This window comes from Triticum dicoccoides, chromosome 5B (genome assembly GCF_002162155.2).
Source record: "Triticum dicoccoides isolate Atlit2015 ecotype Zavitan chromosome 5B, WEW_v2.0, whole genome shotgun sequence".
Taxonomy (NCBI): Eukaryota; Viridiplantae; Streptophyta; class Magnoliopsida; order Poales; family Poaceae; genus Triticum; species Triticum dicoccoides.
Genome location: NC_041389.1, coordinates 557,160,051 through 557,180,414, shown reverse-complemented (window position 1 = coordinate 557,180,414; position 20,364 = coordinate 557,160,051). Strand labels below are relative to the sequence as shown.

The window sequence follows — 20,364 nt, the reverse complement described above, 5'->3', positions numbered from 1 at the left end:
AAAATAAAACAAAAAAACAAAAGAAAATAAATAATGCAGAAAACAAAACAAAACAACTGGAAAAAAATAAAAATAGCAACAATAAGTATTTTGTTGTAAGTAGAAACAAAATAAAATAAATAAAGCAAGAAAGAAAACAAAAAAACAAAAAAGTGTTTTCAAATTTGAAAACTAATGGCACTAAAAGAAAGTTTATAATTTTTCTAAAACTAAAAGAAAAAAGAATTAAAAATAAAGCAAAAAACAAAAGAAAATAAATAATGCAGAAAACAAAACAAAAAAACTGGAAAAAAATAAAAATAGCAACAATAAGTAAAGAAAACAAAAAACAAAAAAAGTTCCTCCTACTCGGGCCCCACGGCCTAAATACGACTAGAAACCCTACGATGGGCCAGGATTCAGGCCCGCAGAAGGCCCAGCAGGCCCACACGCAAAGCAGTGTCAGATAAGGCCCATAGGCCTGCAGTTCAAAGGAGTTCGAGAGAGAGGAGGCAGCAGTGCTTATAAGCAAGTGGTCGACGCTCTAAACTAGCAAGGTGGGACTAAACTCCCACCACCACGCCGCTGTGCAAGGCCATTGGTCCCGGTTGGTGGCACGAACCGGGACTAATGCCACCCTTTGGTCCCGGTTTGTGGCACCAACCGGGACCAATGACCCCCTTTAGTCCCGGTTCGTGCCACCAACCGGGACCAAACGCCGCCGCTTCCCGCCCTTTGGGCTGCTGAAAAGAGGCCTTTGGTCCCAAAGGGGGCATTGGTCCCAGTTGGTCTCACGAACCGAGACCAATGCTTTGCCTATATAAGCAGCACTCGTGAAAAATTGGTTCAGTTCCTTCTTCCCCGCACCCGTTGCCGCCAGACTGCCCGTCTCCGCCTCGCCGTCGCCGTCGTCGCCCTGCACCGTCCCGCGCCGCCCCGCACCGTCCCGCGCCGCCCCGACGCCGTCACCGCCCCGTGTCGTCATCGTCGCCCCGCGCCGTCGCCGCCCCACGCCGTCCCGTCGCCGTCGTCGTCGCCGTCCCCTGCCTGTCGCCCTCGCCGCGCCCCTCACGCCGTGGCCATCCCGTGAGCAAATTTTTTTCTAATTTAATTTGATGTAGTAGTTAATTTAGATGTGTAGTATAATTTAAATGTGTAGTAATTGAGTTAGATTTTGTTAGATTTTTTTGTAGTTCATAGATTTTTTGTTAGATGTGTAGTTCATAGATTTTTTTTTCATATTGTGTAATTTGTTCATATTTTGTTAGATTTTTTTTTCTGTTAATAGATTTTTTGGTGATATTATTGTTGAATATGCATGTTTGTATGTTCGTATATATGCAAAGATCAAATATGTCAATTTTTTATGATTTTTTTGTTCATAGAATTTTTATGATTTTTTTCTGTTGTAATTTTGTTCATAGAATTTTAATGATTTTTTTGTTCATAGAATTTTCTTTCTCAATTTATGTATATGTTCATATTGTGTATGTATAGGGAAATTGTGCATGACCAAAGTCATTTATGAATATGTTCATATTTAGAATAGAGGAAAAAGGAAAATAAGAAGAGAAAGTGTTTAATATAATTAGTTAGAAAAATAATAGAACTATAGTTAAACTAGTTTATTTTTAGTAAGTACTACTTTATTTTATTTATATTAAGTGCTTCATATATAGTTGAACTAGCTAGTTGATTTAATAAACCAATTTATTTTACTATATATAGAAGTAGTTTATTTTTAGTAAGTACTACTTTATTTATTTATAGTAAGTGCTTAGTAGTTGAACTAGTTGATTTAATTAATAAAACTATTTTATTTAACTATATATAGAAGTAGTTCCCGCATCGACGTCGACGATGCCTATCCCGCATCCTCGTCGTCGTCGACTCGGCGGTGGAGGCCTGCTTGATCAGGGCCATGTTCGGGACTGGTCTCGGACGGGTTGGTATTGGGAGGTGCTACCTTCTAGGGGATGTAGGTTGGTGAGGAGGCAGCCCGTTGTTGACCGGATCCTTGTTTGATGGCGGTCGCGTGGGCTAGTGATGGTGCTGAGGCTTCCGGACACCGCGGAGGTGGTATGTCACCGTGTCAGCGAGGAGGACGAGCACGTCCTTCGCTACATGGTTGCGTTGGAGGGCAGGTTCGACAATACCTGGCAGGTTCTTCAGGGATCTCACTGGAGCTATGATCATGTGATCGTTCTTTATCTTTGGGTGTCCACCGCCCGCGACGATACCCGTCAGGCGCTACAGTTCTAGCTGTATTAATTAGCGATGCTATATGTATGATAGTATTCGAGGAGTATTCGACGATGTACGGACACAAGAGATGATGTACTTTTGGTTTGAATGCATGCTAATTTGAATACTATTTTATTTTACGATTTGGTTTTGCTTATTGAATGCTCGTGTTGGAAAAGTATTCCTACTTTGAATGCTAAAATTGAAGAGCACTCTATGCAGAAATCTAGGAGCCCCCTCCATCATCCACGCCGTCGTGGGGGTAGCTTCTCCTTCATTCCCGTGTGCTAGACAATTTGGTGTAATAATGCACTCGGGAATGAAAGGAGGAGCTACGTACCATCACCGATAGTCAACCCGTAATTAATAATAATGATCTAATTTAGGTTTTTTAGTACGTATATTTAATTGTACAAGTTTAATATTTGAATTATGAACTTATGCCGGAAATGTCGTACTCGGACGACGAAAACCGCCCGGGGGAGTGCGACTGGTGTCACGACGACCGAGGTATGTGCGACAAGTTCATTGAGCTGGACGAAGATCGGCGCTTCAGCATTAAGCTCGAGGAGACCTTCGATGTTCATACGGTACACAACGACGACAATACTTTTTTCCGTAACTAAGCACGACTTCAACTATTTTAACGTGTATTTTTCATCTTTTCCAATTCGACTAGCTTATCCCATGCTATGCAAGACGCTATGTCTTGGAGAGGATGAGTTTTGAAGACCATGAAAGTATGGAAACCAAAAAAATTCTCCTAAGGACCCATCATGGTGTGGATTTTAAAGTAAAGTTGTACAATGCTGAGAGTGTAACCCATTTTGGTTGCAAAAATTGGGAAGCACTTTGCAAGATGTATGGTTTTGATGAGGGTATGCTTGTCACCATGGATCTTGGTGATCCTACAATCCAGCAAGACAATATGGGCATTTGGGTCCTTGTGGATACACCTCCAATTCTTCCGCCATGTGAGCTTAACATAGTTATTAAGTAATTTATATTGTTTATTTCAAAATAGTTGACAGCTTATTTCCATTGACAGCTTATTTTCATTCTTCAAAGAATGTGCGGAAGATGGTAGACAAAACCCACTACACCGATGGCTTCGAATTAACTTATAAGGAGAAAAATCATCTGATCGCATTTTGTACTGATCTTTAGAATTATAATGTGTACAATTGAACTCCTCAACATTATGGTCAATACGTGCCACTAGTGCACGTGTTGAACTACGGTAACTACCATGGAGATACCCTAGTAAGATTTTTTACTATTACGATATCCCTGCATCTTTTTAAATACTTCTAAAACTAGTACATCATTGGTAACTACGAAGTTATTACTATGTTTTTCAACAGATAATCCCGAATGATTGTGTGCCTCATCTGATGTATACCCACGGTCGCCTTGATGTTTTGAACATACAACCAGGTCGTCCTACGAATCTCAACTGTCTATACCGGATTTCTAAAAGAAGTGGAGACATGACAATCAAAGAATGGAAAAAATATATGGACAGTCGTAAGGAGCTTCTTGGAAGCAAAAGGAGGTGAAGCGCAAGAATTGGAGACGGGATGATCTCAATTGGAGACAGGATGATCTCCATTCTTCATAATGGAGAGTCAGAATCTATATTGTTTTATGCTATTTTACCTTAAGGGTGTTTAGGTCCTACTTGATACTGATGATCATGTGCTAAGAACAATTATGTAGGGTTGGGTTCGATGACTATGAGGATGATGATCGTATGACTTGTTATTAATAACGAGTAGAAGCTGTATGATGATGCATGATTAGTAGGACTTGTTATTATATATGATGATGTATGATGCGAGCATGCATGAGTTATTATATATTAGCGGGTGAAATGAACATAGCAGTAGAGTTGGTAAACCAAGGACGAGATGACACTTCTCTCTATTAGCTAGCTAATAACAACCTAAAATTAACCCCCAAAACCCCTAAACCAGCCACTTTTTTTTTTAAAAAAAAGAAAAACCTCAGCTCCAGCCAGCTGCTGACACGTGGAAGCCTTTTGGTCCCGATTCATGTCACCAACCAGGACCAAAGCCCCCCTTGCCTAGGCTGCTTGCAGTGGCCACGTGGAGGCCCATCTGTCCCGGTTCATATTAGAACCGGAACTAAAGGGGGAAGGCATTAGTAACGACCCTTTAGTCCCGGTTCAAGAATCGGGACAAAAGGCCCTCACCAACCGGGACAAATGTCCTGTTTTCTACTAGTGATTGGTTTCATCTTATCAGAAATGCACTACCGCCATCGAATGCTTGCATACAGAGTGCCCGGTGATCTCATTGATGAGTATGTTCGTATGAGCGAGTCTACATGCCTAGAGCCCCTGTACAAGTTCTGCAATGCTTTTATTATTGTGTTTGGCCCTGAGTACTTGAGAGAGCCGACTGCTGAAGATACAACCCGTTTGTTGGCGATGAATGCCAGCAGGGGCTTCCCAGGGATACTTGACAGCATAGAATGTATGCACTGGGAGTGGAAGAACTGCCCTTCTTCTTGGCAAGGGCAGTATAAGGGCCATGTCAGGGCTTGCACTGTCATACTTGAGGCCGTGGTGTCTCGAGATCTCTGGATCTGGCACTCTTTCTTTGGCATGGGCGGATCACACAATGATATCATCGTGCTTTAGCGGTCGCCATGTTTGCTAGGCTTGCCGAAGGCAACAGCCCACCGGCGAACTTTACAGTCAACAGGCACAACTACGACAAAGGATACTAACTTGGTGACCGTATCTATCCTAAATGGACCACTATTGTCAAAACAATCCCCAACCCTGTCGGAGAGAAGAGGAAATGATTTGCCCAAGAGCAAGAGAGTGCTAGAAAGGATGTCGAGCGTGCCTTTGGTGTTTTGCAATCTTGATGGGGCATCGTTCGGTATCCTGCTAATACCTGGAGCACGCAGAAACTGTGGGAGGTGATGACTGCTTGTGTGATCATGCACAATATGATCATAGAAGATGAGCGCCTGGAACGTCTGTACAATTAAGGGTTTCAGTTTTAGGGTGAGAATGTTGTGCCTGATCATGAGGAGCGGCAATGTTTGAACAGTTCACCCAATTCCATCATGATATGCGTGATTGGGAAACTCACGTACAACTGCGAAATGATTTGGTTGAGTATATGTGGGATCATGTTCGCAACCAATAGATGTATCTTCTTTATTCGGCTTGCAAAATTATGTGAGACATTTTTACTTGTATTCAGCTTGTAAAACTATGATATTTTATTCGGTAGAAGTTTGAATGCAAAAGCAATGTAAAAATGAGCTAGTTGTTGAAATAGAGCGGCTAGCCGGCCACACGGGCGGATATGAGTCAGCGCGTTAGGCGCGCTGCCGACGCAAATCTAAAATAGGGCAGACGTCAGACGGGGGGCCATCCCAAACAAACAAAAGGCGGACAAAATCGCCATTTGTTTGGGTCGGTCTGTTGGAGTTGCTCTAACTTCCTGTTGAAGTGTACGTGTATTCGAACTCAACCGAGGTAATCACACGTACACACGCATGCGGTTGGATTCTCAACCGAAGCATGCATGCAGAGAATCCATGGTACGGAGGCAAACAGCCGTCGTCCGTTCATGTATCTTTCAGTGGTTTTCAGAGTAAGAAGAAATAATTAAACAAGCATGCGTGCGTGCGTGCGTGGAAGGTGCATGTGGTGACTGGTGAGCTAGCTCAGTGACGCATCCATGCAGTTGGCAGAGCGTTCATGGTTGAGTACGGAGGGAAATATCCTGTGACTGCCAAACCGCTGATCCTGGGCGGCAGGCGGCAGGCGGCGTCAGGAGATATCTAGCCGGCCACGTCGTGTTGGACCCTGATATGGGAGGGCAGCCGAGTGGCTGGCATTGCATGGCGTACGTACGTCCTCTCTTTTCATTGCGTGTTGCATGCACCTTTCCCTTGGTCGAGTTGTTTTCTCGTCTCCTTTTCTAGACTACTAGTACTCCCCTAGTTCGAGTTAACTTGCACGGATTGAGTTAGTTTTTCTTACGTATGATCGTTTTTTTTTTTGACAAAAGATCTGAAAAAAAAACAAGAAAAAGAATGCGAGCAATAGTGCAAGTCTAAGACTTGAACACTGATAGGCTAGTTTTTTTTCAGAAAAGAGGCCAGAGCCCGACTTTATAAATAAAGCCACGTGGCAGCGTCACAGGAAACTGAACAGGAGCGAAACCAGCTATCAAGACAACACACAGAGTGCACGGAGCGAAAAGTTTGAGAGTAACCAAAGAAGGAAGGATACAGGCAACTGCCATACACGGCGCGTAGGCCGGAAAGGAGAGAGACCTAAACTCCGCAAACAGCACCACCAGGATTAGACGACGGGATCCCGCCCGGAGATGAGAGATGCCGAAGCCCGAATTTTGACGATGAGCAGGTCCAGGGCATCCCGATCAACCTCCTTAGTCAATGATCTCCACTGCTGCAATAATATACATGATTTGAAAAGAATGTCAGCAGGCTTAGAAGGGAAGATATGCTCAATAGTAAATTTGTTCCTAATGGTCCAAAGAGCCCAACATAAGGCTCGCAGGCCGACCCAAAACACCCTTTTGGTGACCCCAACCAAAGCTTTGGCTAGGGTTCGAATATGGGAAAAGGAGGAGGGGTTCCAAGAGACCTGAATCCAAGATCTGACACAATACGAAACCAACTTGGCCAGCACGCAATTGAAAAAGATGTGATCAGAGTTCTTCAAGGCCCCACAAAGATGACAAAACTCCGAACCATGTCCATTGCGCTTTTTGATCTGGCCAGCAGCCGGAAAGCGACCACGAAAGGCTTGCCAAAGAAAAAATTTAATCTTAGGAGGGACTTTGGACTTCCAAACGCAAGAGAATCTGGACGAAGGAGTACCACTGATAAGTCTAGAATAAAGCGACTTAACCGAAAATCTACCTGAGGCCGAATGAGGCCAAACCACAGAATCGGCCGACTCCGAGAGCACGGGGAAGAGAGCAGAGAGACTTTGCCAATCTTCCAACTCTTCAGGAGATAGGGCCCGACGAAAAGCCAAATCCCAGTTATTAGTTGCCACCTCCGCGATGGAGATATTCGGATTAGGACAATAAGAAAACAGAACCGGAAAGCTCGCAGCTAGGGGGCATCCCCAGACCACCAGTCCAACCAAAAGCGAACAGCCATCCCATTACCAACATTAAATTTAACATGTTCCAAAAAGATCGGTTTGACTTTGACAAGGGATTTCCAAAATTGAGACCCGCACCTGACGGTGGCAAACAGTGGGTTGGAGTGTGGGAAGTATTTAGCCCTAAGAATCGAAAACCACAGCGAATCAGCCCCACTAGTCAGAATTTTCCACCACCACTTGATAACCAAACAAATGTTCATCACCCGAGTATTAATAATGCCTAACCCCCCAAGGTTTTTAGGCTTACACATATGTTGCCACTTGACCAGCCTATATTTCCGTTTGTTATCCACGGAATTCTAGTAGAAAGCTCCCCTATGTTTGTCGAAACCAGCATGCACGCCATTCGTAAGAAGATAAAAGCCCATAAGAAACATGGGGAGAGAGGATAAGCAGGAGTTAATTAGAGCAACTTTGCCAGCATTGGTATTGTATCTGCCCCTCCAAGGGAGCACCCTGTTCCCCACTTTAGCGACCGCCGGAGCGAAATCTTTAGCATGGAGCACGCCCAAAAAAATAGGGAGGCCTAGATACTTGAAGGGAAAGGAACCCAAAGAACAGTTAAGAAGCCTGGCAACCCGCAACGCTTTCGCCCCATCCACACCCGTCACCAGGACCTCACTTTTAGCGAAATTAATCTTAAGACCCGAAACAGCTTCGAAACACAACAGGATGAATTTCAGGTTAGCAATGCAGGCGTCATCCAACTCCACCAAGATAATAGTATCATCCGCATATTGCAAGTGGGAAACACCCTCCGGAAGTAAATGGAAGACCATAGGAGCAATGTGCCCGCAACGGGCCGCCCTGGAGAGCATGCACGAGAAGGCATCGACCACAAAATTAAAAAGAACAGGGGAAGCAGGATCCCCTTGGCGAAGGCCCCTACCATTTGCGAAGAAATTGCTAACGAAACCATTAACCGAAACGGCGGTATGGCCACCCGAGACCAGCTGCATGATACAATGAACGTAAGCACCGTCGAAACCTTTAGCAAGGACCTGCTTGAGGAAGGGCCAGCTAACCGAGTCATAAGCTTTCTCAAAATCTAACTTAAGGATAATCGCTTTAGCTCTCAGAGCGTGAAGATCGTGAACAATCTCATGAAGGGATAGGATACCATCGAGGATGAAACGCCCTTTGATGAAAGCAGATTGATAAGGACTAATAACTCTATGAGCAACCGGCGACAAACGATTCGCAAAGCCTTTAGCCGGGAATTTGGCAAAGTTTTTAATCAAAGCAATAGGCCAAAATTGAGAAATAACATCAGCACCCTTAACCTTGGGGATCAGGGATATCACTGCGTAGTTCAGGCGGGAGATATCGACAGTACCAAGACAAAAACCCTGGATAACATTACAAACCAGCTGTTTCAACTGGGGCCAAAATTTCCAGAAAAAAGGAATGGAGAAGCCATCTGGCCCAGAAGCAGCATTGGGATTGGCAGTGTTAACAACATCCCAAATTTCCTGATCAGAAAGAGGAATCATCAAGGAGGCATTCTCCTCGGGTGAGATTTTAAGACCTAAGTTCCAAAGGAAAGGAGAGATAGAGAAGCCCAATTGAGGTTTAGCCCCCAACAACAAAGAGAAAAAGTCCACCACATGAGCCATAATAGCAGACTGCTCCAAAGATCGCACACCATTAATCAGCAGGCTATTGATACTACAACGCCTACGCCTACCGTTCGCGATCGCAAAGAAATACGTTGTAGGGGAGTCACCTTTTAGAGTCCAGTTTAGAGTACCCCGCTGATGCCAATAAATCTCAGCCTGGTGGTGCAACTGCATTAAAGCGGCCTCAAGATTATAACGAACCGCCCAACCATCATCAGAAAGCCCAGTAGAATCGGCCGCGCGATCCAGCGATAAAATCTGGTCCTCGAGGAAAGATATGTTACGACGATCCTCCGCCGCACGATTACGAGACCAACCTCTGAGGAATTTACGCAGGGTATAGGAGCACGAGTGCTAATCATCCAGAGGCCCAAAAGAGCGAGCATTGGAGGAGAGAGAAAGAGAAATCTTCGCTGCAACCATGTCAACAAAGCCATCCACAGACAGCCATGAGGCATCGAATTAAAATGTAGCCGAAGGCCTGAGGCTAATGGAACCGTCGTCAAGAATTAAGGGGGTATGATCAGAACCGATAATGCATTTGGCGTTAAGAGAAGCCCTAGGGAACAAGGAATCCCACCTGGGACAAAGGAAGACTCTATCAAGCACTGATCTAATAGGATTAGCCTGATGATTGGACCATGTAAAGCGGGCTCCCCCCCCCCCCCCGGGGGGGAAGCTCACGAATAGCATTGGCACTAATGAAGTCGTTAAAGGCATTAGCTAGAGGCCAGGAGAAGTTATCATTACTCTTGTCATTAGGGCACCGCAGAAGATTAAAGTCTCCCCCGATAACCATCGGTAAGTTACAAGAATCGATCTTCATCGAAAGTTCATTAAGAAATAAAGCCGACAAAGAATGGTCCGCAGGCCCATAAACAACGATAAACTCACAGAGAATATTCATAGCTTTATGAGATAGAACAACACTGGCCCAAAAGATCCCATGATCAAAAGCAACAAAATCAAAAATATCTTTATTGGAGCCAATCAGGATCCCACCAGAGTGACCCGAAGCAGGTAAAAATTGCCAATTAAATCTGTCCATGCCCACAATAGCAGAGAAATCATTAGGGGAGAAGGAATCCTTGAAGGTTTCAACCAGCCCCACAAAGTCAATAGAATTAGAACGAACCAACTCTTTAAGTTGGTCACGGCACCCCCTAGCACCGAACCCCATAATATTCCAGAATAACGCCCTCATTTATAAGAAAGATTCTTGATTCAGAGACTCGACCTGCAAGGGGCCATGCAGGATTTAATTAGCACGCTTATTAGTGCCCCTCTTAGATAAGTTGGATTGGGACTGGCCACTACCAACGCCCGTGTCCACACCCGGACCACAACTAGCATCCCCTACCCGAGAGGCAACGGCCTCTTTGGCTTTAGCAATGGCTGCCTGAGCCATCTCGTTAGCCCGAATAATAGCAAGTAGCGAACTAGGAGAACCAACAGAAGAATCAACCACCACACCCACATCCGACATGATATTTAAAAGGTGATCATCGGAAAGAGAAGGTAGTACCAACCGAACCGGAGAACCAACAACAGAGGGGGCGGGAGAAGTACCTGGGGGAGGGAGATCCTTCGCCGCAGCCCGCTTCTCAGCCCGCTCCAGGATAGAGCCACCAGAATTCGCCACCCGCCTTCCTTTGCGAGCCATGGACACCGGAGATCGAATAGCAGGCGACCGCGCAGCAGGAGAGCCACCATGGGGACCTGAGCGAGACATAGATCCCAAATCTTGATCAAGACACCGACAGACCCCTGTCATGGATTGCTTCGAGCCCGACGAGTTCCGGCTCTCAGCCGAGAATTTGCGCACTGAGGATTTCTTCTTCCGGAGGGACTGGGATTCCACCACATCACGAGCCGGGGAGACAGGGAGATCTTCAATTCCCGAACGAGTGGGGGAGAGCGGATGGACAGGAAGATTGGAGCAAGCACCAGAAACGGGGGTAGCAGAGCAGGGCGGGAGCTTCGACAAATAAGCACCAGCAGTAGGAACAGTCGGAGCAGCAGGCGGGATCACCGAGTCATCACGAGGAGCAACACCAGAAGGAGCTTGGGATTGAAACAGCTCACGTTCAGAATCTGCCAGACAATCCCATTCAGATTGGGTGAAGCAGAGCTTAGACCCAAAACTCTGATTAGGGCCACCTAAAGATCCGCCCCCCTCCTTATCATGCTTGTCCGAAGGGTTAGAAGGAGGAGGAGGGGGAGGTGGGGCCTGAAAAGCGACCGCCCCCTCCACCCGCACCCGAAGCCTAATACCATTGGGAGAGGGAAAGATATCAATTGAGCCATGCACCCGTTCAGGATCCACACACCAAACCTTCATCCTAGCAGGGCCAACCTTGTTCAAAGATTCCTCATCCACCTCAATGGGCTTCCCAATCAAAACCCCAAAGGACATGAGAAAAGCAGGCGAGCGGAGACCGGCAGGCAAATCATCAATCAGAACCCAAACTTGGGATAGAGGACCAACTGCCGTACCATTGCAAGAAGCCGCTTTGATAGAAACCACCAATTGATTGAGGGGCAAGGTGAAACTAGTGCATGAGGCAATCATCCGCAAACATTTTTTGGAGGGAAACACCACAGAGAACTCATATTCAGACACCTGCACAACTTGCCAGTCCCATCCAGCCTCATCCCAAATGCGGAGCCCTTCCAGAAGAGTTTGGGGCGAAATCTTTTGGTCCTTGACCGAGACAATCGCAGCATTAGACAAAGCAGGAGCCACCTCCCGGACAAGCAGATCACCATCGAAGGCGAAAAAGGCGCAACCAGGGAGGCCCGAGCCGAACTGGAGGACCGCGGGAGGTTTCTGCCTAGCCATGCAGTTGACCGTGAGGTGACCATCAGAGCGACAAATCAGGCAAAAAGGGGGGTTGGTGCAGCGAGACTGGAAATGACCAGGCCTGTGGCAAGCGAAGCAGGTGAGTGCCGAGGGGTTGCTATTGGAGGCAGAGGACGGGCGAGATTGCGGAAGCGACGGAGGAGGAGGCAAGATCCCATCCCCCATCCCCGGAAAAGGGGGAGCCCCAGAGGCCGGACCGGGCGGCCGACGCGCCGGCCCCGTGAAGGACCGAGGCGGGATAGGCTAGGAACGGAGGGAGTAGTACACATGTTCGGCGCCGGCTTGACTTCTCGGTGATTCTCTTACACAACCAACTAACATCACTAACGTGGCGAATTGAGTGTAGCTCAGATGATGAGATTACCTGTGATGAGAATCACCGAGAAGTCAAGCCGGCGCCGAACATGTGTACTACTCCCTCCGTTCTTAAATATAAGTCTTTGAAGAGATTCTATTAGGTGGACTACATACAGAGCAAAATGAATGAATCTAAACTTAAAATGCATCTATATATATCTGTATGCGGTTTATAATGGAATTTCTACAAAGACTTACATTTAGAAACGGAGGAAGTACTACTCTCTAATAGTGCATGAACCAATCGGTTATCGATCGAGGACTAGTCTAATCTCGTCTCTGCTAGCTTAGCTAGGACTCCATCATTGAGTTGGGGGATTGCTTGTCCATACGCAGCAAGTAATCAAGCTTGCATGGATAGTTGTAAGCTCATACTCCCTCCGTCCGGAAATACTTGTCCAAAAAATAAATAAAATGAATGTATCCAAAACTAAAATATGTCTAGATACATTCATTCCTCCAACAAGTATTTTCGGACGGAGGGAGTAGCCAGCTACTCCCTCCGTTTCTAAATATTTATCTTTTTAGATTTTAAATGGACTATCACATACGGATGTATATAGACATATTTTAGAATGTAGATTCACTCATTTTGCTCCGTACGTAGTCACTTGTTGAGATCTCTAGAAACACAAAAATTTAGGAACGAAGGGAGTAGTTAGGAACATGGTATTTTCAAGAAATATACTACCTCGGTCTTATATTAACTATCACTCAAACGGATATATCTAGACCTTTTTTAGTCTAAACACACTCCATTTTGTTGATCATTAAACAAAGTCATGGGGATACAATTAAGATCTGGAATATTAAGGAGCCACACGTGGCGTCCCAAGAGAATCGAAGTCCTAGAGCGTGTTTGGCAAGATTGTGCACCTTGATATTAGATTCTCGTCCTTCGAAGATGAAGGAGCATAAATCCCTCATGTGCCCTTGTGAATATCATTAACCACACCTTTGACATTCCGAGCAATGACCACATCAGTAAGTGAAAGATCCAGGGCGAGTGCAAGTGCTTCTCTGCAAACCAATGACTCCAAGGATATAGCATCAGACGAAGATGTAGAAGTAGTGGCGGAGTCATAGCTTGGGTGGGGCTAGCTAAGTGAGAACGCATACATGTTTCTTTCTCTCACGGCCTATCCCCCCATGGCCCAATTTTGCTTCAGCTAACATCCGCCACTGAAAGTAAGCTCTATGAACTCCCCAACTCCTATTTGGTGCCTCGGTGCCGGTTATAGACCATTCTACAAACTGGCGCACACCCCTCTCCGTTCTAGCTCGGCCCGTCTACCATTTTCTGTTTATTTCAACCTTCAAACAATGGGCGTACCTGAGATTCAAACTTTAAAGCTCAGGTTCACTACCAACCACGATAACCATCTCAGACCACTCACCTGAAGTGTGTAGTAACTTCTTTTCTCTTCTTTGTTGAGCCAAATCTAATGCTAAGAAGAATACTCTGTCTTTTTCTTCTTTCGGTTTTATTTTGCCAGTTTTCTTTGGTTTTTAGTCAGTTCTTATTTCCCTTTTTTTTTCTTTTGTTTTCTCCTTTTTCCTGTTTATTTTTCCTTTTTTCAATGCATGATATTTTTAAAGTTCCTGAACTTATTTTTCATATGTATGAAAAAAATTACCTTTTGACTTTTTTTGTTCCATGTACTTTTTTCAAATGCATGAACATTTTTCAGTTTGTGAGCTTTTTAAAGACATGATTTTTTTTTCAAATCCATGATTGTTTTGGATGTGTCAACTTTTTTCCAAATCCGCAAACATTTTTCAAGTCCCATAAACTTTTTTTGAACTCAGGGACTTTTTCGAGTTCATGAACTATTTTAGATTTCTTGAAATTTTAGCGTTGAACTTTTTAGAAATACTTCGTGAACTTTTTTCCAAATTTCATGAACTTTTTACAAATCTACAAACCTTTTCAAATCCGTCATTTTTTCAAACTCACAAACTTCTAAAATTCATGAACTTTTTCTCAAATCAGCATAATACTTTTAATTTCATGAAATTTTTCAAAATCCTTGAAAATTTTCAAATCCATGAACTTTTTTGAACTCACAAACTTTTTCCAAAACTTCAGCCCCTTTTGTGAATGAACGAACAAGTCCACGTGAATGAACGAAACAAACAGTCCATGTGAACGAACATAACATGTGCGAATGAGTGGGTTTTGTGAACGCAACCCACGTAGGCGCGTAGCAGGCGCCAGATCGACTAATCAGCACTGGAGGCGCCTATTAGCAGCTCTCCAATGAACTTGAGGTGTAAGTAACGTCAATCTGATATTCCCTTGTCACTGGAATGGTACTATTTTGACCAATTTTATCATAAATATGATTTTTTTTCATAAATTTAAAAATGATCAAGAAATTTTAAAAAAATTCATGAATTTCAAAAGCGTTCCTAAATTCAGAAAATCTTAGCAATCTAGAAAATGTTTGCTAATCTAAAATATATTAACGAGTTTAAAACATGTTCTTAAAGTAAACAATTGTTGGTGTATTTTAAAAAAATTACTTTTTAAATATTCTCGAATTTCCAAAAATCATGAATTGATTGTTTTCAAATATTCATGAATTAAAAAACATTATCATTTTTAATGTGTATGTCAAAATTGTTATCGGATTTTACAAAGATGTTTTATTTGTTTTGACAAAGAATTTCTGAATTTTAAAACGTAACCAGAAATAGAAGAATTAAAAATAAAAATGAATTAGAAAAATAATTAAGAAGAGAAAATATGAAGGAAAACAAGAACAAACCAAAAGAAAAGTCAACAAAAACAGTAAAGCAAAACGAAAAAGGTAACTCAAAAAACACCAAAATCAAGCTCACTTGGAAGCCGCTGTTAATGAGCCGGCCCAGCTAACACGTCATTGTACGCTCGGCTGCATAGGGAAGTCTATGTTCGGTCTTTAGCAGGACTTGAGCCGAGCTCGCCTAGAGTCGGTAATGGACCGACCCAGTAGCCATATAATTTTGTCACACTGACATCACACATGTATTCTTTCTCTTGTTTATACTTGGAAAATAATAGATACATATATTATGAAAAAAATTAATTTTTTGAAAGTGTTCATCGCATATAGAAAAATGTTGATGCAAGAAAAAAATCGCTCAACTTCTAGAAAATGTCTGTGCCATTCAAAACAAAATATGTGACAAAAGAAAATCAAATTTTTGAAGAAAATGTAAGTGACATTTTTAAAAAAATTATACAATGTAAAAACGTCATGTAATAATTCAAAACATGTAAAACTGTCCATGAGTTTCAAAACTATGTTTATAGCATTTTTAAAAAAATCCTAAATGTAAAAGTTCTCGTATAGTTTTAAAAAATGTTTTGTATCATTCAAAAATTGTTTTCATGTGCATTTGAAAAATGTTTAACACATATTGAAAAAATCATGTATTTAAATGTTAATTATATATTTGGGAAAACGATAAACATATAAAGAAATGTTTTAGATGTATACGAAAATGTACAATGTGTCTAAAAACAGCAGACATCAAAACTTATATTTGAAAAATGTGAAATATGTGTAAAAACATGTTCCCGATGTATATGAAAAATGTGTAATGTGTATGTAAAATGTGAAGACGTGTTTCATTGACACTGAAAAATGTTTCATCCGGCAAAAAAATTGTTCCCGTCAGGTAGCAGGAAAACGTGTCCCTTGGTTGGGATCGAAAATATATGTTCGCGTGAACGAGAACCATCGGATGCTCCAGAGGAAATTAATCTGTCAGCTAACGCTAATTCAGCTATTTGCAGTTTGTAGACAGCGGCGGGGTTTTTTATGAATCTGCCACCAGTGCTAGGGTTAGGGCCACCGGTGCTTCCAGGGTCTGGAGACGGCGCGCGCATGGCCGGAGACGACGCGTCGACGGGGGCGGAGGTGGACGCGGGGGGCTTCGAGTTCGCCTTCGACAACGAGGCCTTCTCCGACAGGGTGCTGCGTATAGAGATCGTCCGCAGCCACGACGCGGCCGCCTCCGGCTCCGGCGCCAGCCGCAAGCGCCGCCGCGAGGACGCCCAAGGTGCGTACGGGCACAGTACCATCATTAGCCACTAGCCGTGATTAGGATGTGGGTTGATATATTTTATACAAGATCCTTTTTAGTTTTAGATTTCTAGGTGCTGCTGGGTTACTCTAAAATGCATTCCATTTTCTCTGACGTAATTTTTTCAGAAGAAATTACAGCAGCAGTGGTGTTCAAACTACATCATACCATTATACAAGTTGAGAATATATAGCCTCTGCACAACTAAACAGATTCCGAATAATTTGTGTGTGATAGGTCCGTATATTGCTGTGGAGGTGCATACATACAGGTCATGTGTCTGTAACTCTGTATGCATATGGTCCGTGTGGCGTGTAAGTAGGTCTGATCCAGGTAGCACAATGCATGCTTCAGCCTGAGATTAAAGGAACAAGGTGGCCAGTTATTTTACATCTTCCACAAGAAACATGTGTTGCTTGATGACTAATGTTGAATCTGCTAATAATTGTATCTTTAAATGAAAAACCAAAAGGTCCAGAATAAAAAGGCAAGACCAAATTATTATCAACAAATGCGTCGCTGACCCTTGAATGTATACTTGGAAGTTGGAACATGAAGTGATTGTTTCATGATTATATGAGCAGGTGCGATCCTTCGTATATTTAGTGTAACAGCAAAATTTCTCTAGTAATTCTGTTATGTGCCTTCCACCGTTCTACCCCCTAGCTTTGCATGTTTCTCTGTGTTTATCTGCTTTTATTTTTTGCAGGCGATGGTGGAGAAGATATTGATGACTCCTCTTGTACACTTATGGCACTGATGGGTACACCAGTTTTACGAGTCAATACCATACACATTAGTTCGGCGATTCTTGCTGCACAAAATCCTTTTTTTCTCAAGGTAATTCTGATGACCTGAAAAATGTATTTGTTCTATAATCAGTGAAATTAGCTTTCTAATAAGCTGCGTGCTTCTCAGCTTTTCTCAAATGGCATGAAAGAGTCTGACCAGAGACATGCAACAGTTACAATTGTTGATTCAGGTACAGTGTTCACTGTACTCTGACAATCTTCATCTTATAACTGATGATTCCAGTTTCCTGTTATCGTATTGTTGATTTATTTATTTAATGAATTAAAAATATGATTACCTCTTTTAGAATTTAAAAGATGATTGCTTATGTTAGAGAGGGAGCTGTTTTGGAGTTTCTTGCCACATTTTTTAATTTTCATGATATATTGGTTACTCTCATTTCCCCCACAGACCTTATCTATGAAATGGATATTTTGTATTCTTTTGTGCATTATAGTTTCTCCTGACCGATTACCGAAAATCAACGGTCATAATTACATAACCATCTATGCATAAAAAATAGCTATCCCTTTTCTTTCTGTACTTGTTTATTTAACTGTTGCCAGTTTGAGATTTAATTGAACTGTTTCATTAGTCCTTATGCCTCCTTGCTTTCATTTCTTACTTGGAACAGAGGAAAAGGCCTTCATTGAGCTTTTACGCTTCATGTATTGTGGAAAGTTGACACCAACAACCGAGCCCACTCTTCTGGTCGATATTTTGATGGCTGCTGATAAATTTGAGGTTGTATCTTGCATGAAGCTCTGCGGTCAGCGGCTCATAGACCAGCCTATGACGCCAGAATCGGCAGTGAGGTGCCTAGATCTCCCACGTTCCATCTCAATGGCATCTGCCGTCAAAGAGGCAGCCAAGACATTCCTTGCTGAAAGGTACAAGGAATTCCTGTCGACAAAGTAAGTGATCCCCATTTGATTTTCAGATATACAGTATCTTTTATCCTTTTTGAGGAAACATGTGGACGTTGTTGTGACAAAATCATTATCTCAAGGCATGGTTTAATCTCATTTCAGGTTCCAAGATGAACTGATGAGGGTCCCTCTCGCTGGGATTCTGGCCATCTTATCAAGGAATCGCCTCGGGATGGAATCTGAAGGACCCATCTACGATTTCCTGCTCAGGTGGGCCTGTTTGCAGTACCCAAATTCAGAAGAGAGACACCAGATCTTGAGTTCGCGGTTACTTCCACTGGTGCCACGAGCTCTCAGCATGACCGATGCCGTACTAATTGATCACCCGTCTTGTATAATCAACTTCACCATAAAGCGCGAGAAGTGCTTGGGGCTCTTCGTGTCAGGAGTTCTGCGTTCGCAGCCGTTCCATTGCGCGGGGCGTGGCTTCCTCCTCCTGGCAGACCGCAGGATGATAGAGCAAGTACCATATTTTGGCATCTCAATAAAGATGCTAGAAGAAGACAAGGAGGCAGTAAGCGGGGCAATAGATTATATCATCGGGTTTAAGACCAGACCGTCACTCAAGTTCATCACCAAGCACTGTCGCGCCACCACCAGCAATATTAGGCGAGGTGTTGGATGCATGATTCCTTGGTCGAAGTTCATTGCTGACGACAGCCACTTCATTGACGGCAAAGTCCATCTGCGGGTTCAGGTGAAGGTAACGCCGCAGCCATAGTGAAGATGCGCGCATTAGCCATGAGCTTTATGTGCCTTGCTCAAGCCCCTCTTTGTTTTTGTGAGCGAGGAGAGAAGCCCTTGTTATTGTGAAACATGAAGAAACCTGAACTGGGGTGTTCCAGTATTTTGCTAGCATTTGTTCTCTCTTTGGTAACTGGATTCTACCATGCAAACATCTAGAATTTGTTGCTACCATCTCACGTACCAGATGCTAAACTTTGAAGTGTGCGCATGTGTTTTGCACTTTTGCTATGCAGAGTGCACCGCCAATGATTCTGTGGATTGTAATCCTCAGTGAATATTATGTGATCATCTGTTGATGATGACTATCTCTGTACATTTTAGTATTATTTTCCTAGCGGTTGATACGTTTTCTTTTCACATAATACAAAATTGTCAACTGTGATCACAAGTCCGTTGCTTTGATAATTAGAAATTTCAGTGTAGACGAATGTTCAAAACTTTATGTACTATCCAGTGTAGATGAATATCTAGTACCTTTTCCTGAATGCTATTATTGTGAGTAAGTAGATTGCCCTTAAAGCACAACTGAAGCAAAACTTTAGTTAAAGGTCACCTTCACGGGCCATGGTTTTGTGTATATTTCAGTTGATGTTCACCTTAGGTGCTCAGCTTTTGCAGTATGTAGGGTAAATCTGCAATATAAGACACATAAAGTGTAGTGAATACTCATAAGACATAAACAACTACTTGAAACAACGAATACAATTCATAATACTCTCCACAAGGCCCTCAGGGATCCAAAGCATTGATGATGAACTAAAACATTCAAACAGAGCTTGAATCGATCTGGGGGCAGCCGCAATGTCACACAGCAACACCACCTTACACCACTCGATTTGCTCTGCATGCCATTTTGCCGCCGCCGACACCCATTACATTATCAGAAACCCGGGCGACAAAAAATATGGCATGGAGAAAGCCAATCTTGCCATTCGTCGATGGTTATATCATGGGATTATCAGCCAACGCATTTGAAGATGTGTCAATAGTTATGGAGATGTTCAAACTTATACTCCCACCGTCCCATAATATAAGAACGTTTTTGACATTAGTGTTGTGAGCTCCCTTTGTTCCCACGCCACCCAGCCAGATGTCTCGGTTGCTCATGTCATCCAACATGGCCTAGACAGGGGGCTCGTCCCGCGCCTAAACCATGCCGGTGCCCGCGAGCGTGTTGCCCTTCTCCCCATCATCCAGGCGATGGCTCTGACGTCGACCCCGGATGAGCGGACCCTTCGCCCTGGCTGTGCCAAAGGTGCCTCGCTCTCTTCCGCTGGGGTCTACCAGCTCTGCCACTTTGGCGGTGTGAGAGCGTCGTTCATCGACTTCGTCTGGGCCAACTACGCCCCCAGCAGGGTCCGCTTCTTTGCTTGGCTGCTAGTTCAGGCTCGGATCCACACAAGGGATGTCCTTCTGCGGAAGCACATCGTGGAACCGGCCGGTGCGGGATGCCCCATCTGCTCGGCCACGCTGGAGTCGGCGGACCATCTCATCTTCGCCTGCCCGTTTGCACGGCAGTTTTGGACCTCGGTCGGGGTTGCGATCACTGTCTCCTCCGTCCAGCTACTC

At 43.7% G+C, this 20,364-nt stretch overlaps 1 protein-coding gene across 1 annotated transcript; it reads left to right on the top strand.

Moving 5' to 3' along the window:
- The first annotated feature begins 16,100 nt into the window (after positions 1-16,100).
- Positions 16,101-19,121, top strand: LOC119306136 (BTB/POZ domain-containing protein POB1-like). The gene is made up of 5 exons (XM_037582446.1): positions 16,101-16,303; positions 17,037-17,167; positions 17,246-17,309; positions 17,754-18,033; positions 18,151-19,121. Exons 1-5 carry the CDS (start codon positions 16,129-16,131, stop codon positions 18,767-18,769), a joined length of 1,269 nt encoding a protein of 422 aa, XP_037438343.1. The 5' UTR covers positions 16,101-16,128; the 3' UTR covers positions 18,770-19,121.
- Positions 19,122-20,364: the final 1,243 nt, after the last annotated feature.

Excerpts from the sequence above, each read along its gene's own strand:
- LOC119306136 (XM_037582446.1), top strand. The coding sequence starts at position 16,129 with ATGGCCGGAGACGACGCGTCGACGGGGGCGGAGGTGGACGCGGGGGGC. Across the intron at positions 17,168-17,245 it reads AAAATCCTTTTTTTCTCAAG|CTTTTCTCAAATGGCATGAA; the intron begins GTAATTCTGATG and ends CGTGCTTCTCAG. Across the intron at positions 18,034-18,150 it reads AAGGAATTCCTGTCGACAAA|GTTCCAAGATGAACTGATGA; the intron begins GTAAGTGATCCC and ends ATCTCATTTCAG.